At 35.4% G+C, this 21,631-nt stretch overlaps 1 protein-coding gene and 1 non-coding gene across 2 annotated transcripts; both read left to right on the forward strand.

Annotated features, from left to right (window-relative positions):
• Window positions 1–13,944: 13,944 nt before the first annotated feature.
• Window positions 13,945–21,249, forward strand: LOC114416769 (eukaryotic translation initiation factor-like). Its single transcript, XM_028381772.1, has 9 exons — window positions 13,945–14,235; window positions 15,267–15,338; window positions 15,820–15,915; window positions 16,206–16,421; window positions 18,363–18,460; window positions 18,904–18,991; window positions 19,076–19,426; window positions 19,521–19,766; window positions 19,850–21,249. The coding sequence occupies exons 1-9, from the start codon at window positions 14,089–14,091 to the stop codon at window positions 20,861–20,863; spliced, it is 2,328 nt and encodes a 775-aa protein (XP_028237573.1). The 5' UTR covers window positions 13,945–14,088; the 3' UTR covers window positions 20,864–21,249.
• Window positions 14,394–14,500, forward strand: LOC114417554. Its single transcript, XR_003667816.1, has one exon. It is a non-coding gene; the product is annotated as a small nucleolar RNA snoR103 (small nucleolar RNA).
• Window positions 21,250–21,631: the final 382 nt, after the last annotated feature.

Genomic DNA, 21,631 nt, shown 5'->3' on the forward strand with positions numbered 1-21,631 from the left:
AAACATTGAGAGGTTTCAGTGAAAATCAGAGACTAGGAGAAGAAAGAAGAGAAAAACGAGGCCGAGGCACTACCGAATTACGACCGTAATCGACTTCTACATCGTTCTTCGTTCGATGTTCTACGTTCATCATCCAGTTAGTATTTGTTTTAAGGATTCATATACGGTCTATGCACCCTTAAGGGTCCTCTTTGTTGCTTTGTGCATCTTCATCTCATTCTTCTACCATCAGTAATCACTTTTCTTCTTGTAAAGTAAGTTTCAATCGATCATTAATGTCATAAATCATCTTTTTAAAGAGATTGAAAGTTAATGAATAAAACCAAGATGAAATCAATGTATAACTGATTTTGTCTTCATTAAACTCATTTGATATTGTTTCAAGGTCCAACTCCTTAACGACTCTCTCCTCTTTTCAAATTTAAAAAGATCATTTCAAGGTCCAACGCCTTAACAATTCTCTCCGCTTTTCAAAGTTTAAAACATTGTTTCAAGGTCCAATGCCTTAAATGACCTTTGTCTACAACTAAAATCAATCTTTCAAAAAACATAAAATCAATATAACACACAAACCTTCAGACTTAAAGAACTACGTAGGTCTGAATTCTTCATCGCACCTAAGGATACGTAGGAGCAAGGGTAGTCCCCTTGTTGACCCCAAAAAAATAAAGAAACATAAAAATGGAAATACACAATTTTGAAGTCATGTTTTGCACACTCAATTAAAGGTTGTCATCCCTTGTGACGGGCCCATGGGGTGCTAATACCTTCCTCATGCGTAAACAACTCTCGAACCTTCATTTTCAAAACTCGCAGACCCCTTTTTTGGTTTTTCTAACGTTTTCCTCAAATAAGCGTTGGTGGCGACTCCGCTCGTTTTCTCCCTTGGAGACAAACGCTTTGGCCTATCTATTTTGACCTTTTTCAAATCTCATAAAAAAAGGTGTTGCCCTCGGTAAAAATAATCTAACCATACTCCCACTTCTTCAAAAATGAGTTCTATTAAATGTTTCAAGTGTTTGCGAAAGGGTCATATTGTCTCCCAATGTCCTAACAAAAGAACTATGGTTGTGTTGGATAATCACTAGTGCATTTTCTTCTAGCTCTTCTAGTTCTTCTAGTGAGAGTGAAAGTGAATGTGATGTACAACCTCTAGAAGGTGATATTTTGATGGTTAGGATGTTAATAGGTAGTGTGTGTAAGGATAGAGATGAAACTCAAAGGGAGAACATTTTTCATACTAGGTGCATGGTCATGGAGAAAATATGCCCTTTGATTATTGATGGGGGAGTAGTTGCACCAATGTAGCTAGCCAAAGATTGATTGAAAAACTTGCTTTGAAAACTTTACCTCACCCTAGGCCTTACAAACTACAATGGTTGAGTGAGAATGGGGAGCTAGTTGTAGATAGACAAGTTTTGATATGCTTCTCCATTGAAAAGTATGCTGATGAGATACTATTTCATGCAGTCCATATGGAGGCTAGCCATCTCTTACTTGGAAAGCCTTGGCAGTATGATAAGGATGTTGTTCATAACGATGTCACAAACAAATTTTCATTTATACATAAAGGGAAAAAGGTTACCCTCACACCTTTGTCTCCAAGTGAGGTTTGTGAGGATCAAATATAAATAAAAGTGAAAAGAGAACAAGAGAGAAAAGAAGAGAAAAACAAAATTGATAAAAAGAGAGAGAAACATGAAAGGAGAGAAAAGAAAAAAAAAGTGGAGATAAAAAAAGAGTGAAATTGTAAAAACAAAAAAAAATGAAAATTAAGAGGAGAGATAAATACAAAGCTTGTTCATGAGAGAAAAAGAGATGAAGAGAATGGTGTTAGCTAGACAACCTATGTATTTACTAATGCATTATGATTATTGTCCATCTTCTATTGCTAGTTGTTCTCCCCCAGGTGTGGAAGAATTATTGAAGAAGTTTGGGGATTACTTCCCTAAAGATCCCCCTCATGGGTTGCCTCCTTTGAGAGGGATAGAGCACCAAATTGATCTCATGCCTAGAGTTTCTATACCAAATAGGCCAACATATAGACGTAATCTGAAAGAGAAAAAAGAGAGTCAAAGACAAGTGGAGAGCTTGATGGAAAATGATGGGTTAGAGAAAGTTTGAGCCCATGTGCTATGTTTGTCGTTTTGGTAAATCAAACTTCTAAGGTGCTAGGTAGGTAAGAATTAGAAAGCTTGGGAGGAATGCCTACCCCACACTGAATTTGCTTATAATAGGATAGTAAATTCTACTACTTCTTATTCTCCTTTTGAGGTAGTTTACGATTCTAGTCCATTGTCCCTTTTAAATTTGTTACCCATGCCTAACACTTATGCTATGATGAATAGGGATGGGCTTTTTAAAGCCAATTTCATTAAGAGTTTGCATGAGAAGGTGACATCACAAATTGAGCAAAAGGTTGAACAATATGCTAGATATTCCAATAAAGGGAGAAAGAAAACGATTATCAAATCAAGTGATTGGATTTGGATTCACTTGAGGAAGAATAGGTTTGCTTCCAAAAGGAAATCTAAACTTCAAGAAAGGGGAGATGGTCCTTTTCAAGTTTTAGAGTGTGTAACACCCTAAGATATTATAAGTTATAAATCGATGTTTAATTGTATTTATTGTGTTGTTTGACTATATGATAGACTTGAATGAGTTGAAGTATGCCTTGAACTAGTCATGTGTGAATTTCTTGATATGGATGTTGAATTATGTGGAGTTTTGTTGAGCTAAGTTGAAAGTATGAGATTTTAGATTTTACCAAAACCTAGTTTGATGAAATCACGACAGCATATTTGTTAACCGTTGGATCATCTTCAAATTTTATCTGGGTATCCCTAAGATATGTTTCTACAGTCTGACCGTTGGGATCTTGAAAATAATAACTTTTGGTCTCCCACTAAGCGAGTATGGCACGCTAAGTGCAATTCCAACTGAGGGGAATTGTGCTGAGCGGCCCAAAGCTGCGCTAAGCCCAACTCCAACCGAGGGGAATTGCGCTGAGCGGCCCAAAGGTGCGCTAAGCGAGACCTAGTGCAGAGGGGTCTACGCTTAGCCTAAATTCTTGCGTTAAGCGCAAGAAGTGGACTTCGGCTTAGCGCGGTAGGCCCGCTAAGCGAAAGTTGCAGGTTATAAATATGTCCTTAGCGTGAAAAACACGATTTTCACTCTCCTCTTCTCCCAAACCTTAAAACCTTATTTTCCACCACCCAAGACCACCAGTGGCCGCCGTGAGCCGCCGTTGCTTGCCGTTGGACCCCCACACCAAGAGGAACACTTTAATAAGAGCGGAATCCTCATAATCCTCCTCGAAGATTCGATGGAGAAAATCCCTCAATCCTCCATTTCAAAGTTTCTCTGAGGTAACCTTGACTTCTAAGCCTTCTCCTAACTAGTTTGAGTTCCTCTTAGTGTCTCTTATGTGTTGAGTACTATAATAAGGTGTTTTCACACTTCCTTTGAAAAACCCTAGAGAATGAGACATTGTAAAAGTTATCTTTTTATAACCTTGAGGTTATTTTTATGGCATTCACTGAACCCCGGTCACATTGGCGTGATCGGAATTTCAAAAGGATGTTTCTTTTCTGTAGAACCCGAAATACCCTTCAGCCCTTCATGTTTTGACAGTGGTATTTGACCCCAAATGTTGCCTTTGACCTTGTTTTTGAAGCCTAGGCTAAAATTCCTTTCATTTTGCCGTAATAGAGACTTGTGTTGGACCGACAAGCGCGAACGAGAAAGAGACCTCTAAGTGACCCAACGAGGAACTGACGGAGAGCTCACGATAGGTGAGGGGAGTTATTATAAAATTTACCGTTTTGACACCATAGTTAGGGTCAGGGAACCTAGCTATGAGAATATATGTCTATCCCTGTTGTATGCTGATTCTCTTTCAAGAAAATTATGTTTTTAACGAATGGGATGCGATATATCTATTGTTGATGAATAATATTATTGTTTATTAAACTTGTGTTGTTTGAAGACCTGGGGAGTGTGAACCTCAGGCATGGAAAATATATTTATATGCGGAATGCGACTCATTGTCGATGTTGCTATTGGTGACTTTAATTGATATGTGGTGATGTTGATATTTACGATGATATTGATTTGAGATGACGTTGTTAATGGTGATCATGCCAACATGAACAGATGTTATTATTGATGGTTATGTCAATATGGAATGAGGTTGTTGTGGTTATTGGTGATGCCATTGAAATGGAATGTTGATGATGTTGGAAATGCATTGACAAGTGCATGTTGTGTATGTTCGTGGTGGGCGGAGTGCACTGACCTTATCGGATGGCCCATTCATGGGGGACAAGTGTGGTTAAAGAATATAAGCATTTGCTGCGGGGATTCTTAGGCACTTTAATTGGTCCATGGTCTTTGGCACTTGCTTTTGGCCACGTTCATACGTCGTATGTAGTGTATGTTCATGAAGGGGTGCCCATGTTTCATACCTCATATGACATGGGAAATAGTATAAATTGTGGCAGTATGTACTTTGTACTAGGGGGTGTGTCACCTGGTAGGGAACTCCTTGTGGCCCCAGGTTGATCACCTAGGGGGGAGTTACGGTGCACGACTAGGTGGACTCGACAAATACTGCATGGTTTCCTAAGTGAGGTGTCGTGTGGACACACTTAGGGTTATTTCCTTGGTATTGGATACGGTATGTACCGCATTGCATCTGAGAGTTGAGGTCAGGTGCATGCATCATTCTGAGAAGTCTTGATTGGATCCATGAATGGATGATGTGTCTAATGAGTAATTGTTGAATATGGATGATGAGTAATTGTTGAATATGGACAATGAACAATTGTTGGATGTGAGTGTTGAATAATGAATGTTGTGTAAGCTTATGATGTTTGCTTATGTTTTCTTGCTAATTGTGATTATTTGGATTTAACATTGGTTCTTTTTATAATGAACTCACCCTTGCAATTTTGTATTGTGTGGTTGATACCTATGATGATCGCGAACCTTATTCATGGGAGCAGAATGACTGTAGTAGGGTGCAGGGATGAGATTCTGTTGAGGAGCCGCCAAGCCGACATGATGACATTGGGATTATTTTGGGGAGAGAGTTGTGTTTTGTTAATCAACTCCTCCATAGTGGTTCATGATTTCTTTTGTTGGATTAAGGATGTAAATCACAAATTTATTTATATGTTCAAACTGATTTAATCTTCATTATGTATATGATGTGTACTGAACTACTATATTAATATTCATGTATTCGGTTAAACATTGGTGCGTGTTTGGGGACATAGATATATATATATATATATATATATATATACATATTTGTGAAATTCAAATTTACTATGATTTTCATAAGCAAAGTAATGGAGTTTTCATAAAAGAAAGAAAAAGAATTTAATTTTCCAGTTATTAGAGTGGTGATATCGTAGCAACGAGGCGGGTTGTTACATTTTGAGGTAGTTTACAGTTCTAGTACATTGTCCCCTCTAAATTTGTTACTCGTTACTAACACTTATGCTATGATGAATAGGGATGGGCTTTTTAAAGCCAATTTCGTTAAGAGTTTGCATGAGAAGGTGAAATCACAAATTGAGCAAAAGGTTGAACAATATGCTAGATATTCCAATAAAGGGGGAAAGAAAATGGTTATCAAATCGAGTGATTGGATTTGGATTCACTTGAGGAAGAATAGGTTTGCTTCCAAAAGGAAATCTAAACTTCAAGAAAGGGGAGATGGTCCTTTTCAAGTTTTAGAGTGCATCAACTATAATGCATATAACATTGATTTACCACAAGACTATGGTGTAAGCAACACTTTTAATGTTACTGACTTAACTCTTTGTGATATAGGTACCTTTGACATCAATTTGAGGGCAAATTCTTTCCAAGAAGGAGGAATGATAGAGAACTATCCAAGAAGGAAGAGTTTGACTTAGGTGGACTCAACTTGGATGGACCAATCACTTGAGCAAGGAGTTAGAGATTTCAAGAAGAGCTTGGCGAGAGATTAAATTCTCTCATGGAGGAAAAAGAAGAAGTGAAGCTCATAAATTTTAGCCAACTTTTAAAATAAGATTTATTTTTGTTTTTAATTGTATTTTGAGCCTACTTTTGGACTTGTAATGGGCTGCTACCTTTTTTGTTATTTTTAAGTCTTTTAATTATTCGATTAGTTATTGGATCTTGTGCCTAATTTTGGGTCTTTAGTAGGAGTTATAAATAAACTATTTAAATACTTTGTCTGTAGTTTTTGATGAAATTCCAGATTTGACATAGTTAAGAGTGTCTCTCTTGGTTCTTGTGTGAAACCATAGGTTTTTACCAAAGAATTCTATTCTTTGTGGTGAATCATCCTCAACTTATCAATCTTTCAAGATTGTGGCGTTGTTCTTTCCATCTCCTTTTCTAATTCCGCTTTTTTCTTTTTTATTTTCCTCAATTTCATAGAGTTCCAAATAGGTTTCCCAATTTGTTGATGCTAATAATTGGATCCGCGAATTAGGGTTCCATCAGTTTATCTTTGGGAGGAGACAACAATGGCAATGCATGTTTGCCTCCATTGATAGTTATTTTTCTTTAGAAGTTAATTTTGAGAAATGGAAATTTTGTCTAGTGTTTATTATGTTTTTGTGAAATCTGACTTGGAGAATGCATGTACCTTTTTTCTTCAATTTTTAGCTATATAAATTCTTTGGGAAAGCTCCAAATTCAAAGGAGACTCTAGTTAAATATTATCAAAATTTTAAACCAAGTTTTTCTATTGAATTTTGAAACCAAATCAAAAGAGATAGTAGTTGTTTTGAGTCATGGGTAGGAGCAACTGTCTTAGATATTTTAGAAAATCTAGTCATTCAATTTTTGTGAAATTTATCTTAAATTAAATTAGACATAAATTTTTACAACTTTTTTGCTGAGACAAAAAAGAGATGAGGTCAAATTGAAGTTCATATGTGGCCTTCAAGGTAACCTTTCTGTTAAGGTTTATTAAACTGGCAGTGCCTTGTTTTTGCCAACTCTATAATTTTGTGTTTACAATTTTGAAAATGTGATTGCCAATACTTGAAATAGACAAAATAATTTTTTTAACCATGTATATTATATAAGTTAAATATGCTACCTTCTAATTTTAAAAGGCAAGACAAAATAGATTTGGTTGCTGGATAAATATTTTTAAGGCATGAGAAAGGTCTTTGAAGAAACTTTTACTTGGAACTACAGAAAGTGAGTTCAATTTTTACCTCGTTGAAAATATAATTTTGCGAGCTTCAATGTGAAAGGAGTAAAACTCAATTTGGATTTGGAAAAAGGGAGAAAATGCAAATATTTGAAGTAGGTCAAATCTGAAATCAAATCTATCATGCTTGCCTTGTAGATATTTTAGGAATTTTTGTTGAATTTTGCTAGACAATTGGGATACCATGTTAGAAAACATTGAAATAATCTTCAATTCTATTTAAAAAGTTTGAGTTAAAAATCTTTTACTAAATTTAACTAGAGCATGTTTTTGCCCTATTTTCAAGTAGTCTAGGGTTTTTTAGAATTATGCTTTGTTGATGTGATTAAATTGTTGTTTTGCTAAGTGCATGAATTTCCTGATTGGTTGATGAAGACATGATGTTATATTGTTCTAGTTTTATGGAAGACAAAGAAAGTGTGAATTTTGGGAAAATGTTAATTCTTTGTGCAATGTATTTTACTTGAACTTATCCGTACTGAAGAATGGGAGGAGTGTGAACTTCGGGCACTGAAAATTTTATGTGCATGTGATTGTTGTGTGATACGGGTTGTCGCAAACTACCAATCAGTAGGTGTGCAAAAAGGCCAAAATAGATAGGCCAAAGCATTTTTCTCCAACGGAGAAAACAAGCGGAGTCGCCACCAATGTTTATTCGAGGAAAATGTTAAAAAAAAAAGCAAAAAAAAGGCGAAGGTCTGCAGATTTTGAAAATAAGGGTTTGGGAGTTGTTTACGCACGGGGAAGGTATTAGCACCCCACGTGCCCGTCACAAGGGACGAAAGCCTTTAATCGAGTGAGCAAAACATGATTTCAAAATTATGTATTTTCCCTTTTTATGTTTATCATTTTTTTGGGGTCTACAAGGGTGTTGCCCTTGCTCCTATGTATCCTCAGGTGCAATGAGGAATTCAGACCTAAGTAGTTCTTTAAGTCTGAAAGTTTATGTGTTACATTGATTTTATGTTTTTTGAAAGATTGATTTTAATTGCGAACAAAAGTCATTTAAGGTGTTGGACCTTGAAATGATGTCTTAAACTTTGGAAAGCGGAGAGAATAGTTAAGGCATTGGACATTGAAACGATCTTCTCAAGTTTGAAAAGTGGAGAGAATCATTAAAGCATTGGGACCTTGAAATGATTTTCTTAAGTTTGAAAAGCGGAGAGAATCGTTAAGACGTTGGACCTTGAAACGATCTCAAGTAATTTTAATGATGAGAAAATCAGTTATATGTTGATTTCATCTTGGTTTCACTTATTAAACTCAAAACTCATTAAAAGATGATTGGTGAAGTAAAGGATCAGTTGAAATTTTATTTTACAAGGATAGAATGAGATTACGACACAAATGATCGGTTGAAATTCGCTTTACATGAAAAAATGAGATCACTGATGGTAGAAGAATGAGATGAAAGATGTGCAAAGCAACAAGAAGAACAATGTAGGAATCGGTCACGGCTGCTATTCGGAAGCGCCTCCGCCTCATTTTTTCTTCTTCTTTCTCCTTCTCCTTAATTTCAGTAAATGCTTTCAATATATGAAGGTTAAACCTCTTCCTTCAGCCCCCTCACGCCTATTTATAGGAAATGAGGGGACTTGTTTGATCTGCAACTCGCCCAGGCGAGCTGTTGCTTTAACCTAAAGTAACCTTGCTTGCCCAGGTGAGCTGGTTACTTCACCCCTAAGTCTTTTGGGGGCCCAGGCGAGCCAGGGGTCAGAAAAAGCTTCCAAATGACCCTTTTGCCCTCCCTTTTGGTTATTTTCTGTATTCTTTTTCGAATCGTCAAAAAACCTTTTGGACTGCAATGCAACTGGTGTTAAGCAGCTCAATTTGGCTAGCAGGGATCAAAAGATCAACAAACGATAGTCCCTGAATGAAATTAGGGTATGACACAAGTAATTTTCAACTGTAGTGTGATATTGTTAGCATTTTGTTTTGTTTGTGGTAGTTTCACGTGGACTCGAGTACAAGTACTTGCGATGACTAGAACTCTGTTCTAGTAATGTTGGCACGATGTTGAGATACGTGTAACGTGAGTGCGTGATGAGACACAAAAAGTGTGAGATGAAGAGAGTCTCATGAGGCATTCCGACTATGGTAATGATGGAGATCATGAAAGAGAAGTTCCAATGACAATATTAACCAAGGGTGGTGAAGAGGACATATGTCCTTAAAAATGATATGACTATAGAGCTAGGAGTGGTGTCTCAACCTCATGTGCTAGTCCATCGCCATTCGATACTGAAAGTAGTGGAACCCTACTATGACAAAGAAAGAACGCTCTGAGTATGGAGAATCACTGAGTTGTCAATCCTTAGAGTTGTTGGATGACCACAATGGGCACCTAGAAAATGATCATAAGACATGAATTGCCCTTGAGGGTGAGGCACTAAGTTGTGATTGATGTCACCGAGCCAGCTTGGTAACCCAGTTTACGAGCCATTGTCAATTGGTGAGAGTTTGTCGTTGTACCATGGTAAAAGGTGTACTCTCAATAGTCAACCTAACTTAAATGTGTAAGTCCACTAAGTTTTTGAAGTTCTAGTGGCAAGTAACTAGTGAGAAATACTTACAATTATAGTAATGAAAAGGATTAGGGTGTGAGTGAGAACCGATAGATAACCACATCACTATGGTTAGTAGCTTGTATGTGACTTGTTAAGTCTTCTATGGGTCGTTTGACAAAACAAGAAGATTCACCCTTATGTTTTCTTTCTTTAAGATCAGATGGTGAACGATCAAATAGCTCCATCTCAAGGTTGAGTGTGCTTGGGGTGGTGGATACCTAACTTCATCAGAGGCGTGGATCAATTCTTTGGGTACCTTTGTTATACACTGGCAATTATTGACATATGCCTTTTTGTGTAGTTTCCACATTGGTTTAGGTGTTAAAGTTGACTATTTTGAGTCTAAGACCTTTTTTATATGTATTTGATTTAAGTAGGTCTAGACTTTAGTATGTTAGTCATCTACTTTGCATCGTATACAGTTGTACCTTGAGGTTGTACTCATTACTTTACTTGAGGAATCACTTATGCATATTTATATATTCTATAATTCAGATATGTTTCATTTCCCGTTTTAATTATTTAAATAAGTATGTTTTTGAGTGAAATTGCATTACGCTTAATTTTCAAAAAAATGAATGAAACACTTTGCCTTCTACGTGGTATCTATTTTATAAAGAAACTAATGAAAAGTTTTAAAAATTCATTAAAATCTAAGTTTGCGTCTTCTTAATTTTCATGATTTTGAGATTAAATTGATTAATACTCTTTATGAAATAAAGAAATAGAATAATTACAGTCTTAGAGACTAAGGTGTTACAAAAGTCATATATGGAAATAATGTTGGTAAAAAAATATTCCTTCCAAGACTATCATTGATTCGTTCGGATAATAAGATCCCTTTAAATTTTAAAGAAGACAATTTTCAATAACTATATCTTTTGCAATGACAATCAATAAAATTCAAGGATAATCTATTAAGAATGTTAGAATATGTAGATTGAAGAATTAGCATAAGTTTTTGGTTTATGCAATTTTACAATGTCAAACATGTTTATATAGATGTGGCATTTTGTATTGATTATTTTTAGATCTAGGCATGTGTGCTATAGTTTACTTTATCTTATATCATGCGTAATTGTTGATATCATAAGTGATTGTGAAGGCTAAGATCACTAAGTTTTTATGAACATAAGTGTTTGACATAGTGTAATCGATTACATAATTTTTGTAACCAATTACAACATGTTTAAACCTTGGCTAAGACTTGGATTCTATTGAAACAAGTTGTTCCCATCGGGATAATCGATTACCAAATATGGGCAATCAATTACCAAGCTTGTTTTCAAGAGAAGGAAGTCATTGTACTGTTAGATCAAGGCTTAAAGCCCTTATTTTTTTAGTTTTGGTTTAATAATTTTGCAATGCCAAACATGTTTAATAGATGAGGCATTTGTATTGAATGCTTTAGATTAGGCATGTGTGTGATATAGTTTAAGTCTTTTTGATGCTTAATGATTGATCAAATATGAAGTGAATGATGTATTTTTATTGTCTAAGTTTCTTAAGAACTTACTTCTACTTGAAATTTGACTAGCAACATCAAATTAATTGATCGCCTAACTTGGTAATCGAATACCCAAGACAATTTCAGAAGAAGGAAGGATCTATAGCTTATGATAATCGGATACCCCATTTGATAATCACTTGGAAACAAAGAGAAGCTCTTTGTGTGATTTTATAATCAATTACAACACATGATATTCGATTACCCAACCAACACAAAATAAACAAAAATACCCAGACTGAAACAAATTACTCATTTGCCCTTTTTGATAATTAATTAACTGGTTTTTGGAAATGCATATCAAAGGGGACTTTGACGAATTAATTGATTACCTGGTTTTACAATTGATTAGATCTGTTTTAACTATCAAAATTTATAAATACCCCTATATGTTTTCTTTATGAAAGACTCTTGATATGTTCAGTCTTGGAGGAAAGACATTTTAAGAGTGTCTTCTAAAAGAATAACATTGCATTTAGTATGGAGATTGAAGTTGATCAAAGAATCATTCATTAAAAAATGAAGATTAAATATCTATATGATTCAGGTGTATTCAATCATTTATATTTCAATTCAGGATATTTTCTTGTAGGGTTCAAGAGAAAGATTTGATTTCTATTACAAAATTGTGTGTGCATAGTGTTTGTCCGTGTTTTCTCTATATAATGGAAGTTCTAAGAGGACTTGGAACAATTGGATGTAGGTCCAGATTCAACTGAACTAGTATAAGCTCTTGTGTGTTTCTCTTATTCTCTAAACTCCGAGTCTTGGATTCATCTTGGTAGTGGAATTGATCTCAAGGGCCATCATAATAGATTTTTTTTACACATGTTATAATCACTGAAGTTTCTAGTTTATAATGATCTTTTGAAGAAACTTCGATTGATTTACATGGGAATTTTTAATGTGTTAAAAAAGAATTGGTAAAGAATTTGAAAGAATCTATTCAACCTCCTTTCTATATTCCACCTTGATCCAACATGTGTCATATAATCGATTACCATGGGTATGTAATTGATTACAAGTGTTCTTAAAAACTTAATGTGTGCAAATTAATCGATTATCACATTTGTGTAATTGATTATAGCAACACATTGAAGGCAAATATGACAAGTTGCAATCAGAAGATTGTTCTCTAGGATCGAAATAATTGATTATCACATTGTAACCGATTACCACGATATGAGAATGCATAACAAAGGGTATATAATCAAAATAATCGATTACAAGGTTTTGATAATCGATTATGACAATTATAATTGTTTTTATTACAAATATTCATCTTGTTATTCCCTTTAAGTAAATTTTTTGCGATAGAAAATTACATATTACATTTAGAAAGAGTTTCTAAGAGGATTACTTAGGCCTTTCTTCAAGGAAAGTTATCTTGTCAAGGTCATGCATTCAATGTCAAAGATGAACATCATGGTTTGAAGATTGAAGCTTCCATATCCACATAATAAGGTGTATTCATTCCATTTTCTTTTTTTTTTTTCATTCATTTGAGTTTTGTGATCTTGGTTAGGATTACCAAGAAGGTTTTGAGTTGTAGGGTTCAACTCATTGTTTTCTCTTGTAGGATTCAAGGGATAAAGGGTAGTCTTTTAGAGATTTGCTTGTGCATAGTGTTTGTAAATGTGATTTCTCTATAATGATTGTTCTAAGGGTTCTTAAAGCAAAAACCAAATGTAGATTCTCTTGAGAACTAAACCAGTATAAACTCTTGTCTTGTTTATCTATATTCTTTATCTTATTATTGGGCTTTTGATGATATTTTGTTGTGTTGGTATTTAATCTTGTAATTGAATGTGTCATTTAAAACTTTGTTTTTAGAACAAAAAGTGATTATTTTTCTCAAGCAAGATTATCTTTGTGTGAAGAGATTTTGAAGAAAATCTTGATTGTTCAAAAGGGTATTTGGTTTGAATTGATTTCATCGAGAAAATTTCAAAAGTTGTGGAATCTATTCAACCTCCTTTATAGATTCTGAGTCCAACTAACAATATTTTCTTTCAAGACCCATCTTCTCTCGTGTGAATATAATGAGATCTTTACACAGTGTCAATTCTATTAGTTTAATATTAAATTGTTAATCTTAATTAAATAAAAACAAATAATTTGTTCAAAATAATATACAAGGTGCATTTGTTTAAGCTTATTTTGAAAATTTTCTAGGTCTTTTTTTATTCTAAGTTAGAGATCACAAGTGTTATCCAACCTACTAGATTAGAGACTAATCCCATTGACTCAAGAGAATTTTACACATGGTGAGAATTGAACACGAATTCTCCTTATATTCAAGTTTGCTTAAACTTATTTGTTAGAAATAATTTTTAATAAAATAAGAGAATGAAGGTTATACACTAACAATATAAATTTATTGACTTTTCAAATAATTATTTTAAAGTAATTTAAACGATGATTTGTGATTAAATGTGAATGTGAAATTATTTTACATTATCCGTGCTTAGACATTAGACTCATTAAATAGACATTTTTCTATATTTTAGAATGTTTTGTTTAATTTGCTTTTACTTAAAAAGTTTTTTTAAAAAAAAAAGCAAATTTATCTTCTTATTTTATTTTTAAAATTTAAACCAAAGGGTCCTATTATGGAAAATTAGGGAAGCTGACATGGGGTGTGGTGGAAGGAAGGGTTTATATTTCTTTCCCCGTCACTCGCAGCGTTTCTCTTTCTCATTCTCTTCTCTTTGGCGCTGCGCAGAAGAGAGAGAACGAACGAACGAACCATACCACCCTTCAATAATCTTGTGGCAGTGAGTAGTGATATGCAGCAAGGTGATCCAACGGTCCTAAGCTTGAGGCCTGGTGGTGGTCGTGGCGGTGGAAGCAGGCTTTTCGCTCACTCGTCCTCCTCTTCCTCTCTCTCCGCCGATCTCCCTCTCTCGCGCCCTCATGCCTCTTTCTCTCTCAAGGTCAGATCTCGTTTTGTTTATTTGAATCTCGTTACCTATGATTATTTTGTTTGATGGATAGGTTATTACTTATTATTATTATTATTATTATAGGAATGGAATGTGAGTGGAGTGTTGAGAGTTTGAAACTTGGAATGTCCTGATTCTAGGTGGGGGCACTCGGTTATGTGTTCTTGCTGTAAATATGGACAGAAAGTAACAACGTGTGGGCTTTAGGTGGGCTTGGTTGAGTTTTAGATTGCCCATAAAGGACCCACACACATTCCTGCCCGTTTGCCTTTCCAACTAGGGTTTCGTTTTAGACGGGACGGGAGAGATGCTCAGCTCACATTCAATGTCGGATGAAGCATCCGAGTCATTTAGCATGTCACCAAGCCAAAGGCATCTCTGGCATTGCAAGCATTGCTTGCCTTTGCAATAAGGAAGTTTTCAGATTCTTTTTTACTATGGAGAGATGGCGCTGCCTTTGGCTATGCGACATGCTAAATGACTGTTGCGTTGTCAGCGTATTTGTTTCTAACGAATGGGTAGTTGAAAAGGGAAATGGTTTGTCTTGGTCAAATGTTACCAGACATCTTGGTTCATTGCCTTTGCAATATGAAAGTTTTGAGATTCTTTTTTTTATAGTTTTCCACATGTATCTTACTGCATTGAAATGGTTTTTCCGGAGCTGCATTTGACTATGTGACGCACTAAATGATTCTGTTGTGTTGTCAGTATATTTGTTTCTAATGAATGAGTAGTTGAAAAGGGAAACGTTTTGTCTTGGTCAAATGTTGTTACTAGACATGTTGGTTTATTATTGAGTTTCGTGTATGGTTTTCATGTATAACCATTTTTATCACCATATTTTTGTTAAGGATTTTAGTGAAAAATAATTGTGATTTTTTCTATGATATCTATTGTTGTATACTATCGTATATGTCTACTTAATTTTTCTTGTTCTTTTGAGGTATTTATTGGTTGTGTGGTGATCGTTTAAGTGTGGTCCTTTTGTAGAGATTTTTATCTTAGTGGTTCTTGTTTTATAGACTGGAGATTCACGGTTTGAGGGTCATGAGCGTGTGCGATATACCAGAGATCAGCTTTTACAGCTTAAAGAGGTAACTGTTTGCTCTTGCAAATTTAGTTTTGATTCTCTAAACTGTTTCTGATGAAGCAGAATTTTTTATTTTATTTATTTTACAGTACACATCCTTCTGCTGCCGTTTTCTTTGGTTGATTTTAAGCTTTATAACATCTATCTTCTGCTAAAATGTAGTCTAGATTTTCTAATTTTATTTTTAAATCGATTTTTCCTTGTGGTCCTATTTTTAAAGGATAGCAGTCTATTTTTCTTTTGGGGTGTGTGGAGGGGGTAAAGGCTGGTGTTCAGGTTCATTAAAAGGCAATTTATGTTATTACCTAAGCATCCGAATAATTTCTTATTGTTTCATTCACTTTTCTCCCCCTTTGTCCTCCATACTAGAGGTATCTACTTCTGAAATAGCATAGTTCAGTATTCTTTTGTCTCTTGTGTAAAACATATAAACCAAGTATTTATGTTTTAACTGTTATCTGACTGTTGAAACTTTTCATATGTAGGCTGTTGAGGTCCCTGATGATATTCTTAAGATTAAACAAGATATAGAAGCTGAACTTTTTGGTGAAGATCCAAGTTGGGGCCGTGCTGAAAGCAATGTAACTATCTTTCCTGCCTTCTAATTAATTTTAAATTTTTCTAAGAACCATGAATCCTCTTTCATCCTATTTGGTAAATTGGTTGATTGGGTTGATTGATTTTCGGTGGAGAACGTACTTTTTTTCGTCATATGAACAGAAGAATTCTCTATAATTAGAATATCATACTATTTTATTGATACATTTATTCTTTTGATTGCTGCAATTAAATATTATCTGTTTTTAAATCTCTCTGTAATCATTTTCACAACTCAGATGTTATATAATAATGTTTACTTTATCTTCTGCAGCTTCCTCATCAATTACAAAATCGGTATTCTGAGCCAGATAACCGTGATTGGCGTGGTCGTTCTGGACAACCTCCTGCTAGTACAGATGAGAGATCTTGGGAAAACCTCAGAGATAACCGAGAGTTTGGTAATAGACAGCAGGATGCTAGTCAGGTTAATCGCCATGACCAACTTAATTCCCAGTTTGCAAGAACACAAATCTCTTCTATGCAAGGGGTAAGCATGGGAAGAAATAAATACCAGTGTTTTAGTATGCTTCTTATGAGTTTAGATTCAATATTTGTTTGAAATTTGCTATCAGTAAACAAGAAAGTGCTACATCACTGCCGTAACTAAATTTTATTCCTCGCAGTAGAAGCTTCTAAATGTGTTCCTCATATGGTTTAGACCTATTGTGTTATCCTCAATGTCCTGAACATCCTTTTTGGCCCTTTGGAAACCTGTTTGATGTGGATTTGGTCACATGAGATTTTTCCAAAAGAGAGATTGTCATATTACATTTATTGTTACTTGCTGTATATGTTTATTATATACCCTAATGAAACCGTGGTCATGGTAGTCAATCTCGAGATTCTATTATGACTCGAACAGGGGTCACAAAATTGTAGAAGGAGGAATCGTAACTCGAAACATAAGATTCTACAAGATCTATAAAAATAATATATATACTCATTATATAATCAAGATATATTTGAGGAGTAAATTCTTATATATGCATCAAGATAATATAAATAAAAAATGGTAAATTATTATTTTTTAATAGTTGTCATTATCAATCCTGGTTTCGGTGAGGGGCATATATGAGTAGTGTTGTTAAATAGTGGCTATGGCGCTGCTATTGTGGAATAGCATAGCAGATTTTTTTCCAACCGCTATTGGCAATTTGTGGAGAGGCCCACCATGGTGGTGCAATGGCATGTGTATATGGTGGAATTTCAGCCATCTGCCATTGACACTGATGAGGAGTTTTTCATATAGTGACACATTACTTCTCCATTACGTTCACTAAATTATTTCTTAATAAATGGTTTGAGTACATCTATTCTGTGATTATATACCGTCCAGCAAGCCATGAGAAGGCCGGTCAAGGCAGAGCAAAAGGTCCAGTCACAGTGGAGCAAGGTCTAGTTGCGGCTGAGCAATGTCTAGTGGCAGCAAAAAAGAGAAGATGTGGCAGGAAGGTTCAGTGAAGGAGAGAAGTCGCAATGTTGAAGAAGAATAGCATATTGGTATATTATTACTTTATTAGGTGTTAAGGGGCAGCAATTAATAAGTTTTACGGGTTGGGGTTTGTGGGCTTAAAGTTTTGGAAGCCCAAACAAAAAAAATAACCCTAATTTTAACCCATCTGAAGTGAAAGTCCAAACAGATGATCCCACCAGTTTGCGATTCAGTGTGCTTTTTTTAACAATTCCACCAACAGATGAATCCATGTGTGGATGTGCGTGGAGCAGCACCTCAAAATTGTAGACTCGCACGATTCTGAGTCAGAACGCGATACAGACTACCATGCCTGTGACCAATATTGACATGATTTCTTTTCCTTCTAGTTTTTATCTATGCCCAACCTGGCATGCTATGCATCTTGATCAAATTGAACATGTGATGCAATTATCACCAATAAACAGCTATTTTGATGGGATTTTATCGAAGTAATTAAAATTTTCTTGTGTTTTCTTAGTTTGTTGGTTATTAATGTAGCCTCATTTGCTTTTATCTATGTATCAATGGCCACTTTAACTTTACTATTGATTTGTATACGATATTTATTTATGCTGAACTGCAATTTGGAGTTTTTAGGTTTATTTTGGTACCAAGAAGAACTAAGTTGTGCTCTGTAATTTGAGTAATTACAATTATCAGAGGACTTTATTTTATGCTGAACTGCTGTTAAAGAAAGGGAATTAGTTTTATTTAGTAGTCACATGCTTTCTGTATGTTATTCTTTTAAAGTCGTCCCCATTCCTCCTTTCACTAGTAATTGATGATGACTAAGTTGTACTGCCCTTGTTAGAATTACTTGATTAATTGATTGAAAGTAATTGTCATATGCTCATACAAGAAGTTTTGTTTAATATCATAATGATTCATTGCTTATCCATTAGATTGACATGATGAATTATTATATTTATCTTAATCTACTGTCTACTTATTCAGGGAGGACCTACTCCTACGCTAGTCAAGGCTGAGGTTCCGTGGTCAGCCAGAAGGGGAAGTCTATCTGAAAAGGATCGTGTATTGAAGACTGTGAAAGGGTAATAGGTTTTGGATGCTTGTGAATAACAGTTAGATATAAGAGTCCTTTTAGCCATGCTATGTGGAAAGATCTTGGGTTGTCAACTTGTCATGTATGCTTGAATCTGACCTTCTGTACTTGTAACTTAATTGTGTAGTAGGTGCCCTGGATTCTGGCAGGTAGTAAGAAGGCCTCAGCCATGCACAATTTAAGGATTAAATCATATTGTTTATTAAATATGAAAGTGAAAAGATAAAAAAATAACTATTTTTGACAAAAGAGTCTACTTTATTTCCTGTATAGATTAATGAACTACTTCTGAAACTCTTTTTTAGCCTTTTTCACAATCTTTGGAGCTGTGTGGCTTCTGCTATTAATATAGAATTTGATGGCTCCTGCTATATATACACAAAGAATTAGATGGTTCCCACTATTTATATGCTGTTCTCTAATTTTATGCAGAATACTCAATAAGTTGACTCCTGAGAAATTTGATGTCCTGAAGGGTCAGTTAATCGATTCTGGCATTACATCAGCTGACATCTTAAAGGTTGTCACTGTTTAATTGCTGTTGCCAATCTATTTCTGTTCACATTCTTGTTCTAAATTGACTTGTTTTTCTTTGTGAGTGTAGGATGTCATTTCACTTATTTTTGATAAGGCTGTTCTAGAACCAACATTTTGCCCCATGTATGCTCATCTGTGTTCTGATCTAAATGAAAAGCTGCCTCCATTCCCATCTGAAGAACCTGGTGGGAAAGAAATCACCTTTAAGAGAGTGCTCTTGAATAATTGCCAGGAGGCTTTTGAAGGTGCTGAAAATCTGAGGGAGGAACTAAAAAGGATGACTGTCCCTGAGCGGGAGATGGAGCGTACGGACAAGGGAAGGCTGCTCAAGCTACGTACCCTTGGAAATATCCGTTTAATTGGTGAGCTATTGAAGCAGAAGATGGTTCCTGAAAAGATTGTCCATCACATTGTTCAGGTTCTAAGGATTAAAGATGTCTACTGTTGCATAAAATGTACAGTTTGGTTTGGAAATATCCCCGTAATAGTATGGTTGTTGTTACTTTGAGCAGGAGCTTTTAGGATCCCCAGACAGCAAATCTTGCCCAGTTGAGGAAAATGTTGAAGCCATATGTCAGTTTTTCAATACTATTGGCAAGCAGCTTGATGAAAGTCCTAAATCACGGCGTATAAATGATATTTACTTTAGCCGATTGAAAGAATTAAGCTCAAACCTACAACTTGTACCCCGGCTTAGGTTCATGATTCGGGATGTTATAGAGTTGCGTGCTAGTAACTGGGTTCCTAGACGGGAAGAGGTAAATTTAAAATTTATATTCTGTGATTTGTTATGCTAATTTTAAGTGCACTTGTTATTAAGTTTTAATGCTGTTTCATGTAGGTCAAAGCCAAAACCATTACTGAAATTCATTCAGAGGCAGAAAAAAATCTTGGTTTGCGGCCAGGAGCAACTGCAAGTATGAGAAATTCCCGTGGCGGTGTTCAAGGAAATGCCAGCTCTGGGGGCTTTCATATTGCTCGACCTGGTGCTGGGGGTTTGATGCCTGGAATGCCAGGGACCAGGAAGATGCCTGGATTTGATAATGACAACTGGGAGATGCCTAAGACTAGATCTATGCCAAGAGGAGATTCTTCAGGAGTTCAAGCTGCTGGATGCAGCAACTCTGCTTTACTTTCCAAGTCCACAACCCTCAATTCAAAACTGCTACCTCAAGGTAGTGGTGGTATTATAAGTGGAAGAAATAGTGCCCTAGTACATGGAGGTGGTACATTTTCTACTTCCTCAACAAACTTTTGTTTAGGTCCTGAGGCAGCGCCTCAACTCTCTTCACCTGCTCCTGTTCCTGTATCCTCTGAGAAGCCACAACCTCCAGCTGCAAGATTGAATACTGATGATCTTTGCCGCAGAACTGTCTCTCTTCTAGAAGAATATTTCAGTGTTCGGCTTTTGGAAGAGGCATTACAGTGTGTGGAGGAATTAAAATCTCCTTCTTACCACCCTGAGGTTGTTAAGGAAGCCATATACCTTGCACTTGATAAAAGTCCACCATGTGTTGAAACTGTTGCCAATCTCATTGAGTATCTGTATATTAAGAAGATTCTTACCCCTTTAGACATAGGGACTGGCTGTTTGTTATTTGGTTCTCTGCTGGATGATATTGGCATAGATTTACCTAAAGCACCAAGTAATTTTGGTGAGATAATTGGGAAACTAATTTTGGCTGGGGGATTGGATTTTAAGGTGGTGGGAGAGATTCTCAAGAAGGTGGATGATGACATGTTCCGGAGAGCAATATTTGACAGTGTGGTGGGGGCCATTAGATCTGCATCCGAGCAAGCCATTTTGGATGCACAAACTTCTGATATTGAGGTCTGCCAGAGTCAGCTCAAGTGAATCAAAATTTCTGTAACTGGACGAACCTGTCTTCCTTTGCTGCTTTAAATTTCCATATCTTCATCATCACTTTTAGAGTAAAAGCATTTTGTATTGAAGTATGTTATAAAGTGAAGATTCCAGTTTCAGGTATTTTTCTCAAGCTGTAAAATTTTATTTTTGATTTTTTGAGATCTTTGAGATTGTTTGAGGGAAAAGTCAAACCATAAAGCTACGGATTTTATTTTCCGGTAAGCTAGGTGCCAAGTTTCTCCGAAGGTGTCCCAATAGGGGTCCAATGTTTTTGTATTACATTAGTTTCAATTTACTTATGTTTCTTGACATGGTAGTTGTTTAACTGGTCAGCTCATAAATATCATTATCGTTATATGCTCATTTTTTCGTTTGAAGATTTATGTTGCTAGATTGTTCAGCTTGATCTTATACTCATTGTGCGTGTTACGCAAACTTACCTCGATATTTTAGGTTTACTTGCAATTGTTTTAGTCCCCTAGTATAGTGTAAGGGTGACTTCAATCAGTGTTTACGTGATGCTCGAGTGTTGGCAAGAATATTTTTATTTGGAACTAGAATTTTAATTATTTGATTTCGTCTTTATACTTTTTAGATTATTTAATTTTGGTTCTATAAATGTAAATTTCTAAACTTCAACACATGATCATATGTAATCATTGTATCGCATATTATATTTGGTATGAATGGGGTAAAATTATTATAGTTATTGACTTTTCTGATCCGGCATGAAAACTCGAACTCAACTTCTATTCA

This window comes from Glycine soja, chromosome 6 (genome assembly GCF_004193775.1).
Source record: "Glycine soja cultivar W05 chromosome 6, ASM419377v2, whole genome shotgun sequence".
Classification (NCBI taxonomy): domain Eukaryota; kingdom Viridiplantae; phylum Streptophyta; class Magnoliopsida; order Fabales; family Fabaceae; genus Glycine; species Glycine soja.

Coding starts and splice junctions, on each gene's coding strand:
- LOC114416769 (XM_028381772.1), top strand. CDS start 14,089: ATGCAGCAAGGTGATCCAACGGTCCTAAGCTTGAGGCCTGGTGGTGGT. Junction 16,422..18,362: donor AAATCTCTTCTATGCAAGGG/GTAAGCATGGGA, acceptor CTACTTATTCAG/GGAGGACCTACTCCTACGCT. Junction 19,427..19,520: donor TTGTCCATCACATTGTTCAG/GTTCTAAGGATT, acceptor TACTTTGAGCAG/GAGCTTTTAGGATCCCCAGA.